Source organism: Buteo buteo, chromosome 14 (assembly GCF_964188355.1).
Source record: "Buteo buteo chromosome 14, bButBut1.hap1.1, whole genome shotgun sequence".
NCBI classification, from domain to species: Eukaryota; Metazoa; Chordata; class Aves; order Accipitriformes; family Accipitridae; genus Buteo; species Buteo buteo.
In genome coordinates, this window is record NC_134184.1 from 19,073,704 (window position 1) to 19,085,992 (window position 12,289).

General features: G+C 36.0%; 1 protein-coding gene across 4 annotated transcripts in view; it reads left to right on the forward strand.

Annotated features, from left to right (window-relative positions):
• DACH1 (dachshund family transcription factor 1) overlaps window positions 1–12,289 on the forward strand; it is a 366,682-nt gene that overhangs the window by 313,119 nt on the left and 41,274 nt on the right. For all 4 annotated transcript variants that reach the window (XM_075046090.1, XM_075046091.1, XM_075046093.1 and 1 more), the window contains 2 exons: window positions 3,099–3,250; window positions 11,914–12,061. In XM_075046090.1, coding sequence (XP_074902191.1) covers window positions 3,099–3,250; window positions 11,914–12,061 — 300 coding nt within the window. The remainder of the gene's footprint in view (window positions 1–3,098; window positions 3,251–11,913; window positions 12,062–12,289) is intronic.

Genomic DNA, 12,289 nt, shown 5'->3' on the forward strand with positions numbered 1-12,289 from the left:
CTTAATGTATATTTAATTTTAAAGTAGTAATACAGTAAAAAATTTCATCCCTTGCTTAAATTCTTGTGTTAGGAGCTTTCTGTGTCTCAACAATTGCATGGAAGAGCATAGTTTTTAAGCTAATTAAGGCTTATGGAATTTTTAAGTGGGTCAATTTTATCTAGTATGTTTTAAAATATTTTTACAATTTGAGACCTAAAATATTAGTAAGATTCTAAGTTGTCTTAGGAAGTATGAGAGGTCATTGGTTCATTTCTCTGACAAACCTGGAGGCAAATGCTGTCTATTTTTAGTTTACTTTCTAATTTATATGACACAACTCCACCATCCATACTAGTGATTAGACTCATTTCTTGCTATACCATGCAAGTCCAATACCTTCACTGGAACCACTGATCTAAAGAAGTCTTTAGCCAAAACACTCAGTGATGTAACACAGAGGAGGGTTTGTAATTTTTAACTTTTTAAATTTTTTTTTAATGTTGGGTAGGAGTCATTTGGGCAAGCCACACTTCCAGCAGAGGAAAAAAAAGCTTTCAACTATGCAATAATATTGTGTAGTGTTTATCAATCCATTGTTTAACCAGTTTTGTTTAAGTTTTGGGTTGTTTCTTTCTGTTAAGGAAAGCATAACAATTCTGACAGCAGTTTGGAAAAAGACATTTAGTAATGATTTTTCACACTAGAATAGGATTTGAGAAGGTGAACTAGCAGTATGATCTGAGAACAGTAAGTCAGTTTGCAATACCCAGGAATACCTAATTTATTTTTTCTAATGAAGTGGTGAATATTTCTATAAAAAAGAGTTGGGAAGAAAAGAAAAAAATCATATTTAGGGCCAAATTTTAGTATGATAGTACAGAATGACTACAGAGGTATCCATGTTGCTGTGGGGTGGCATGAGGGCAGAGGATACAACTAGAGAGTACATTTTTCAGAACCTGCTTTGAATCTCAGTAAGGTAGATAGGAAATGGTTCAGTAATCTACAGGCAGTGTTTCTCAGCACTTTGTGACATGACTGGAAAATTTAAATACAGCTGAAAAAATCTTTTATGACTCTGAATGGACTGAAGCTTTCCTTGGTCAACATCAATTCCTTTCACAAAGCTTATCTTGGTAAGCTTTTGAATGATGATGAGAAAGCAGTAATTGTGGCACAAACTGTGACAAATAGGGGACATGAAATGGAGTCTTACTCCTTGTGTAGGCTACTCTCAGCCTGAGTCACAGTGAAGTAGAAAGAACAGCTTCCATGGTAGGACTGATCTCGCCAAAAGCAGATCTTTCCATCTGAGCTAGTCAGCTTAGGCTTCTCTCAACAGATGTGTCTAGAGGAAGTCTTGTCTCCTCCTGCAGTAGATGCCTGTGATAGTTCAGTGGATTAGTACCTTAAAGTGGTGTCTGCTTCTCTCCCCTGGCTATAGAAAGAGCTAAGTAAGGCCAGCCCAGAAGCAGATGTCCAAGTGCCTTTTTGGTATTTCTGTGGAGGGACATAGTGGGTGAGGCTTTTACTCTAGCACTGTAAATACTGGCCAGCACTACAGAGCTGGTGAGGAGATGGGGCAAGAAATCTGCACATGAACATGGTTGATGGAGATTACTTCCTTCTGGAGAAACAGTGGATGGGGACTGTTGGAATGAACTGGGACTCTGAGTTACGTTTTTTCTGGTGCTGGGGTCATCAAAGCCTACATTCTAACCCTTCGTTGCTGCAGATTTCGATTTTCGTGGTCCTAGACTGTGTCCACGTAAGGAAATACTGCACCCCAGTCAAAGAGAGAGCTCTTTTTAGGCAGCTAGGATCAGAACTTTCATATCACACAATTCCTAATGTACATGATAGGATAAATAGAGAAATATAACTATTATTGAAACTATAATTAAATAAAGTGCAGAAAGAAAAAGAAATTAAAATACCCCAAAACGTATATATCTTGTAATGATCAAAGCCCAAATGGAAAAGAACAAGTCTGAAAAACTCTTCTGTAGTCAAATAGCTGTGCAGAGATCTGCATAATACCAAGAGTACATTCTGATGTCCTTGTATTGTGTTGAGATACTTCAATATGTGTCAGTTAATGACTGAGCCCTTGGTAAGAAGTGTATGTATAGATATATGTATCTATATATATGTATAGATAGTTTTCCTTTTGAAGAATTCAGATTAACATCTGGTGCAAAGGAATTGACCTAAATTTCTGTATCGTATCAACAGTAGTCTAAAAATATTTCAAAAAATTAAAAAAAAAAAAAGCCAGGGTATTGAAGTTTCTATTAATTGCGGGGGTTTTCTTTTTTTTTTTCTTTTTTTTTTACCCTTACTTTATAATCCGTTCACAGATTATCTGTGAAACTTTAATCTTACAAGTCTTCAAGCTGTGGGAGTTTTTTCCCGTTGTGATGTCAGAACTGATCAGATCTGATTGTTACAAAGATCCCACTAAGGAGTTCAGCACTAATTGTTAGAAGATGTCCATGCTTAAAAAAATTAGGCCAGTGATTGTAACCATGCTGTTAATTTCATGTATTGTTCAGAGCATGTTTCAATTGTGGGAATCAGGTGTACTTTCTTGATTAAAAATGCATTAAGGAGCTGTAGTTTTTCTCAGTGTTGCAGAATCTTCTGAGCTGTAAGTGAAACCATTAAGAGCAGGAAGGGTTAATTGTATGGGAAGCCTCATATTCAAATACTTCTCATATACAAAATATATGTCATGCTAGAAAATATTCTATTGTCAATCCAAATAGAACACAAACTAAAATGAGATAATTGGGAAGGTGCCCATAAAGTCAGCCTGAATATATTATCACAAGTATATGTGAGATAATATTTGTTTTAAAAAGATTCTATGGCACTGTAAACTCAGTCTCATTAGAGACTGCATTTAAAAGGCTTATAAAGTTACTCATTAATGTTATCTTGTTGTATCTCCACAGCTTTTTCATTAAAGAAAATTCAGCAGAAAGCATTTTCTCCTGATAGCAGGAACCAATTTGCAATAAATGTTCTGGAAACCACTAGGGAAGCCATTACTGAGGTCTAATAAAAACAGACAAGCGTAACTTGTTCTATATTTTTGTTTCAATCACATACAGATGAGACCCCGCTCTCCACACCAACCGCAAGAGACAGCCTTGACAAACTTTCTCTAACTGGGCATGGGCAACCACTACCTCCGGGTTTTCCATCTCCTTTTCTATTCCCTGATGGATTGTCCTCCATAGAGACCCTTCTGACTAACATCCAGGTAGGCCTTTCTGTAGATCAGCTTAAAGGGATGGAGAGGCGCCAGTTGCAGATTTGTCTAAATTAATATAACCATTCTAGCTTAATCAGTTCATAAGATTATTTGGATCAACTAATTTACTGAAACTTTCTAGTAATTTAGGTTTTAAAGGAACCACAGCAAACAAGTGAATTTAGAAGCTGTCAGATACAGTGCATAAAAATACAGATTGTATATTAAATCACAGCAGAGAATTCGATGAAAATTACATTGGTGTTTTTAACAACATTTGTCTTAAATGCTCTTTTTATTACAGGCTAATGAAATGTATCTTACTGTTTAACTTTATCTCATTTACTAAGCAGAGAAACACTTCTTTAATAAATAGTTATTTTAAGTTGCTGGAGTGCCAAGGTAGAAATGATATTTAAAGCTATTTGAAATGTGTCTCCCATAAAAGCATTCACAAAAAGCACTTCTATTATAAATAAGCTCATTTCACTTACAGTACTGTCTTCAAAGAATAGACTTCAAAGGGTACTACCAAATTTTCTGCAGATTTCCTATTGAGTAGTCACGATGTCTACTGGGTGTACAATACAGCCTGATTCAAATATTATTTAAGGTATACACTAGCATGCAGCTTGGAGCCAAGATGTTAGTGTTTCATATTAGAATGAAGAATTTTTTTGTCCACAAATTCAGTGATCATGTGTTCCCCAGATGCAACTTTTGCAACAATATGGTTGTATGTTGCATGCAAGCAAAATGATAGTGCAGGAAATAATGCAGCCATATTGTACTCATTCCAGATAAGCCTCATCTGTGCAGCTGCTAACTTCTAATGTATTTGTCACAATATTTTTCCCTGCTCATTCCTGCAAATATATAAAATCAATTTCAGCAAAGGCTATGACAGAGTAGGGCCAAATCCTGCTCACTTGACTTTCTTAAGCAATCTCATTAAAGTTTATGGCACTTCAGAGTTGGTTTATGAAAAGTATATGATCTATTCATTGGTGATGTTTTGAGATCTAATAATGAAAAAATACTGCTACTTAAGTATTGCTATATCTGCCTGGTCTGAAAGAGCATATTTGTGATTGCTTTTTGTGGTTCTGAGACTTAGGATCTTAAATATTTAAATCATAAGCCAAAGTAATTCTACAACAGCTAGCATTCTTCTAACAGATCTGCTGCAATCTGTAAAGAATGTATTTTTTTCTAAAGGAAGAAATACAGTTAGCAAAGTATGTAATGTTTTAGCTGTGCATGCATGTACAGGAAAGTTCTTAATAATTTTTTTGACAAATGTGTGCACTCAATGTCTCTAGACAGCAACTTAATGAGCAAAGCATTCAGCATCAACAGGTTAGCTAATCTTGTGATTGAATATGAGAGTGCTGCACTACTTCAGGATAAATGACCAGGATTAATTTGCCAAGAATGCATTCAGTCTTGTTTTACAGAAAATGTGAACATGAAATTCAGTCATTGGTTTTGTGTTTTTTTGTTTTTTTTTTAAAAACCCCTAGCCTTACCTGGAGTGAAGAGCTAAAATAAAAGGCAACATTGTAAAGAAACCAGAGACTTCTTTATGCCTTCTCTCATTGTGCTTTTGTACTTACTGCTCCTTACCGTGAGGTTCCACATCACAGCAAATCATCTCTCAAGGTAGACAGGTGGGACATAAGTCCTTTTGGATTTTTTCACTATGTCCCCATGTCACATTACCTCGTTTCCACAGATCTCTGGGAATCCTTTCATATACCATCAAGGCATTCCCCCACCCCCACCCCCTAGATTTTATCTCTATCAGGACAACATCAGTAAACCACTTCATACAATAAAATAAAAAATAAAATAGAGTCTGTGAGCCTATTACAAGCACAGTGCCATTTAAAATGGTTTCCATATTTAGCAGTTACTGCAATGAGAGGGGTCTACTCCAGGCCCACAAATGAGTTAGATACTGTGATACTGACACTTTCAGAACTGAGTTTTAGGTATTAGACTACAAGTTTAAACTCGTTAATGGGATTTGTGGAAAGAGCAAATTCTGTACTGTGGTGCCTGCTTGCAATATCATTTGTGACTTTGCTAAGAAATGCATAAGCACTGCCTGAAACCCATGATGCATTTAGTACATGAGTCAGAAGGACTCTTGTCACTGCGTAAATTCCTCTTTGCTCTCCTTTGGTCCAGATGAATTTTGCATCCCTTTCAGTACAGAAGTGTGGATTCAAAGGAGAGGTGGAGCAGTAAGATCCCTCACCATTCTCTTGTTGCTGCTATGCTAGCAATGGAGCAGATCTAAAGTTCTGGACAAGATGATCTGGCCTACAGTCCATTCCCTGCCTCCAGTACTAAGGTGCTTTTGAAACAAAATAGCAGAAATCTAGCCAAAGGCTAGATGAGTGGTTTTGGTAAACGCTGTTCTTTTTTCCCCAGGGTTATGAATGATGAAAATACGGATGCATCCTTTCACAGAAAGGGTATATGTCTGCTTTTGAAATGCAAGTGTACATCTTCATTTGGTCAGGAGACTGGAGTGCATGCATGACCTGCCACATGGTGGTGGTGGAGGTTCCTATATTTTAGGGATATGATGGTCACATGAATACGTAGGCAAGCAGCCTCTGGCTACACCAATGTGCATGGACGTGATGGTACATGTCTGTGCTGTGATCCCCTTGTGTATATTCGGTTGTCTGAGGTGCAGGATCTGGAAGACCTGCGTAATATAGACTTTGGGTGCCTCCAGAAGAGGTTGTAGAACCTGTCCTGGTTTAAAATAGAACAACATTAGTGTACTGTGTGGCCACTAGGAGCTCTAATTTTGACCTTTGTCAGGGTAAGGAGGATCCTAAACCTTGCCATGGGCACAGTGCTTTTGGGTATGTGAGCAAAAATTCCAAAACACTTTTGATATTTGAAAACAAAATGTGCTAAAAGTCTTGCAGGTGCTGAAGAGCTTAGGTGATTGAACTCAGTGCCTAACTCGACTTAATTCCTTAGACTCAGTCTAAGTCTGAGTCGTGGCCACTAAACAGAAGTGAGTCTGTGTCTTCTATCCATACTGAAGTTAAATGGATAGCCTCTAATCACTCATTCATAATTTTAGGCAAAAGTTAGACCAGCCTGTTTGCTATCACTGTCAGCAGGGGCTGCTAGTTAGGTTTGTATATCATATATATGTTTTTCTTACTTCTCTGTAAATACTTATTGAAACAAAAATACAATGTTTAATTATTTGTACATTTAAAGAGGAGATAATAACAATATACAGTACCCAGAACAACTGATGTTTATTTCTTGCTGGGGACTGCTGAAATGCAAATAATAAACTGTAACAAAATGTAATTAAACAAATACACGTAGAAAATAAATGAGATTGGGGACATATTTTCTTATTCAGATGTATATCTGCACATCTAAAAGGAAGAGAAAATAAATTTCCCCAGAGAGCTTAAATTAAGTGATATGTCTATTCCTTCCCAATGTATATTTGTTGATTTCTTCCAGATTAAATGCTGGAAGTCTTACGTGCAGCTGCAGGGAGGATGAAGGGTGATGGAAGGTGGGTCACAGCAAAATGCTGTGTGGGTACTAGTGAGAAAGCTAAAGATGTTTCCATACCCCTTGCTTAAGTTCACCTTTTTTGAGTCATGGCCCAATTATGCCAAAGTATGTTACAGCCACAGCCTTTCATGATACTGCAATATTCTTGGGTAATAGTAGTGTTCTTTTAAGCTTTTAGAGTCTGAATCTTTATTGTCCCTGAGTTGAATTTCCATTAATATCTAAGGGATGAATTAGTTGCACCCTGATAGCTATATTTTTCTATCAAGACTGTACTGTATTGACACACTCTTGTTGCTAAGTATTTTTAAAGAGAGATGTAAAATAAGTTGCAAGTATCCCATTGATATTAATAAAAGAAACGCATGATTACAAACTAAATTCCCCTATGAAAACAAAGGAAACTACTGGCTTTATTGCTGTGAGTCTCCTACACTGTTACCATCTATGACTAAATACACAAGAGAAAAATACTGCAAACAGTGGATAAAGTAAAAATCACAGTTTTACTTCATGTTACTTTATTTATCTTCTGATAAAATTCAAGAGAATTATTTTCTTTTTCACAGAAAGTATTAATGGAAAAAGGTCATTTATGCTTGTGCAATATGCCTTTACCTGTGATGGAGATATTCGGTCTGAGATATTACAAAAATGTCTTTGTGGAGTCATCTGTAGAGATAGTCAAGCTGTGTTATCTTACCTTTCTTATGTTACTAAGTCAGTAGTCAGTTACAAATAGCAAATATTCAAAAATTAACCTATGAAGTGAACTAAAAATGTATATATTGATTTTTTTTTTGCAAGCCTTTCACTAGATAGTTTTAATGATGAGAGCATACTAATTACATATAACTTCCTGACTAAAAGAGAAACAATGTTATTTGAAAGTGTTTTCACCATGAATAGCTACTATTGCAAAAGGAAGCCCCTGAGCTACAAATCTCTGGAAGCTGGGAGGTTTGACTAGGAAAGCTTCACTGTGTGTGTGCCTTGTTCTTCTAGTTTTCCTTTTTCACTCACTGTGGGCGATTGTTGGAAGCAGGCTATGTTCTAGATAGACTACTGAACTAGCTAGTAAGGCCATTTGATGTCATATATAACTGTGTAGCTAACTACATTATGTTAGACAGAACACACTGTAGATGTAGCTAGAAAAAGAAAGAGCTTCTATATACCTTCCTTTCCACCCCTTTCAAAATAGAAAATACATTAATTGCTATTTTGAAAAATAATGATGGGTAATACTGACTTTAAACCTGAGTTGAGGTTTGATATGTGTTTAATTTCTATAGGATCAGTAGACTGCCCTAACGTGATGGTGTTTTTGAATATGTTTGAGAATAGGAAGAAACATGAACCATATATCAACTTAACTTTTTATTTGGGACATCTCTGAAGAATTTATCGGTGGAAAATATTAAAACAAGTGCATTAAAGTAAACAAACCAAATCTGAATGACCTATAAATCTCCAGGGGAAAAATGTCCATTTTTGACATTATGTTGAAATAAAAAAAAATTATTAACAGTGACACAGAGGGGATGAATGGCATGCCATGTTTAAAGCCTGGCTCCAGATAGAGCCATACTGTATTAAAAACAAATCTGGAACTTGAGCATGTTTGCTACAATTATCATTATCCAGCCTCCATAACATCTGACCTTCCCTAAAGGGAAATATTTTCTTTTTGTTAATGTCCTGTGTTGCACTGCATTTCCCATTGTCATTGGCAGCATATTGATTTAATATCAGGTTAGAGGATTAGCCATAGCAAATACAAGTTGGACATACTGTATTTTGTATAATCTTTTACAGCTGATCCACTGGGAGAATTAATAGAATTTCATGCAACTCTGAAATTGCTATTCCTGTTCCAAGGGGCACTGATGATTTTTAGATGCTGTACTTTTTAGTTGTTTTTCTCACCCCCTTCTGCATTGAATACAGGGAGATACTGAACATTTCCAGTATTTTTGCATTAGAGCTGTCATTGGCAGCAACAGCACTTTTGCATATGCATCAGTTTGGCTCTAGTGCAGATTTTTCTTCACATTGGACGCCTACTGATGTGCACTGATTTAACTTCTAAAAATGAAACTTAATTTTGTGTAGCTTATAAGTAGTCCCTGGTGGGTCTTGGCTCCAAAAAGCTAATATTTTTCAGACATAATCAGCAGCAATAGGTAATGTATTACCATTAGCTACGTTAGCAGCAAGTATAAAAAAAGGAAAGGTTGGGGGAGGGAGTGTGGTGTAGAAATTCAATAGAAAATGTAAAACACTTTTAGCAGCTTCGTACTTTGCAGCAATTCTTAATATAAAATTACACACATCAGTGTTACACTCTAGCATTATTCTCCATGTTTATTCATAATGATTGTTTCATATTTAAAGAACACCAAAATATTGTGTTTTGTCAGCCAAGGACAATAATAGTTTAATAGTAATTTATTTTAAACTGCTACTGATAATACAACCAATCAACACATTAAGTGGTGCCAACATTGGCATCTTGCTAAATAATCTCTAGGCTTTGCACTGAGAGTACATCTTTCAAAGATAAGTCAACAAGAGCAATCAGAGCAGAAAATTAGAATTTGGTATCTTAGAATTAAAATACAGCTAAACTAAAGTTTTAATTGGGGTGATCTAAAAGGGCACTTGATGTAATGATCTCTTTCATTTGTTACTAATTGTTTGTTCCTGATGAAGAAGAAACATGTACATGAGTGTAGTTGGATTGAGTAAAGATGGCAGTTGCTTTAGCAGCTCGATTTTATTGTTAAACAAGATGGATTGTAAGAATTCGGGAGGTGTTTGCAGCTTTAAACCTACTTGACAATACACTTTTCATCAACAAATACTTTTCATGTAATTTCACTTGATATGGTTTATTAGTGATTTGGATGAATCACATATTCCAGTAAGTGATGAATTGGACGAGATTAAAATTTTCTAGAGTTTAAGTGCAAGTCAGAAGCAGGTACTTATAAACAACTCCTACTTCAGTTTCTTACTATTTCAAATGCATCCCATATAGAAAACATAGTCTGTGATGGTTGTAAATGTAGGAGAATATGGCGGGGAAAGGGAACAGTATTCAGGGGGTTATTAACTTTTAAAAAATAGATTGGAAAGGCTTTGCAAATATTTAAAATTGTATTTTACTTTGCATATGTCTGTAGAGCTTTATATTTAGCATTACGTGATTTTCTTCAGTAGTCCTCCAGGTTTAACATTCAACACAAAATACGTTTGTGTTTTACCTATTTTAGAATAGCATTGGTTCTTTTAAAGAAAACTGCTAAAACTGTAAACATATTTGTAAGCACATTTGTTGTGTTGCCATTGTTATATTGTATTTTCAAATGTGGTTCTATACTTATGTATTGTATATCATTTTGGTGACCATCTGGGCCTTACAGTCAGAAGGTGTTGAGTTCTTTCAGTTCCTGTGGACTTTAATAGACTGAAGTGTAACAGAGCTGCAAAGCATTAAGCTCTGAATGAGACAACACTTGAGGCAACAATTTAGTTAAGAATGAGGATTAGGAGTACTGAAAATAACAGGCTCTGAAAACAGACTTAAAAGAGGAGTTTGAAGGACACAAGTTTCAAAGCAGGCATTGACATTGGGAAGACTAGTGGGATAAATGTGCAGACTGACACTCATGAAAAATACTGTTTCCATTTCTCAAGTATCATCATACTGGCTTCTTTTTCCATTCCTTTTGGGAGATATTTCAAACAATTTTAGTGAAAAAAGCATGCAACCCAGAATCCAATTTAGGAAGCGTGCCTGAGGTGGGAGGAAGCTTACTTGGGAGTTGGGGGACATGATTTCTTGTCTGTAATGTGGTTGTTCTGAACCCAGGTCTTGAGTGTGAACATTTTATCTGTTAGCTGAATGCTTTCCTAGCAGAGCTATTGGGGAGTACTCTTCAATCTCTCTTGTTGGTATTGTTTTGCTTTATATCAGTAATTAAATCTCTGTTGGGTCAAATTATCTGTATAGTTAAGTTGTCAGGAGACTTGCCTAGGATACAGAAAAGTTAGGTTCATATCCATGGAGGTTCATATATGCATATCCATACTTAATTATCTACTTTATTATGATAGCTTTAAGGGGAGAGGTCCAGGTGTAAGACCTAAGAGCCTGATGTCCAGGCTTCTGGAAAATGGAAATCTTTCCTCTTCCCATTTATTTCAGTTCGTTTCTCCTCCTCTTTTTCATACCCTATCTCAGTGTCCTAACTATCTAGTTATTAGCTGTGCTGGGATCTTCCTGTTTCCTTGCAAAAAAAAAGGAATTGTGAACTTGAAATTCTCAAGAGAAGTTTAGAATAGGTTGAATCATAATCTCCTGATTCAATAACAACAAAAAAAGGTAGAGTTTATTTCAACCATACCAGGTCAAGAAATTGAGAGATGATTGTATTTTGTTCTCTGCTGTGAGGTAACAATTGTACAAGGTCAGGGAACAGACTTTTTAAAATAGAGATATCTTCCTGCTTTGTGACTGTCCTCTGCTTAGCATCCCAATAACCCTGTCTTCCTTGGAAACTCTGTGAAATATGAAAATATTTGAAAGTAATAATAATTAACAACAATAAGGAGCAAAATGGCAAGCCTTTAAAAGAGTCTTTCTCCCTTTGGTAATTTCCATTGGCTTGAGTTGTACCAGAGACTGAATTTGCCATACTGTGGATGATGTGATTGTGAGACTGCCAATTCTTTTTAACGGGAGAGCTTTTTGTTTAGGTCACAGGCAAGTGCCTGATGTACGCTTTTCTCTTTTATCTCTTACAAAGAATAAACCTATCCCTATAACTACTTCACATTATTTATACACACAGTCAAAGGTGAGTTTGCGTTTTCTGGGAAAATTTGACTCCCGGCTTTTTACGGATTTTTGCCCACCTGTTAAAATCAACTCCAGTAAAAATTTGCTGTTGATAATTCGGAGGCTTTGACCCAGCAACAGGATTATTTCATTTGTAAAATCTCACATGAATAATCAAGGAAAAATAGCAGAAGTTATTTATTATGTCAGGTGTTCTAACATTTTTCAAACCTTATCCAACTTTATCTTTGAACAGGGTCTACTAAAGGTTGCTATAGACAATGCCAGAGCTCAAGAGAAACAGGTCCAACTGGAAAAGACAGAGCTGAAGATGGAGCTCTTCAGGGAACGAGAACTGAGGGAAACACTTGAAAAACAGTTGGCTGTGGAGCAGAAGAACAGAGGTATCTTAATTAAGCAGACATAAACACCTTGTAATTTATTTCCTTAGGAAACCTAATTTTTTGTCAAACACCTGTGTTTGATCAAAACTTTTCCCCTTTACCTCATGTTATGTCCAGGCTGACTGCAATGCAGGAGGTTTTACAACCTGCCTGTTTCTGCATAGGATCTTCATGAGATTTAGAACTTCCTTTTTCCCAACGTTTTTCTTGAACATTACTTATTACATC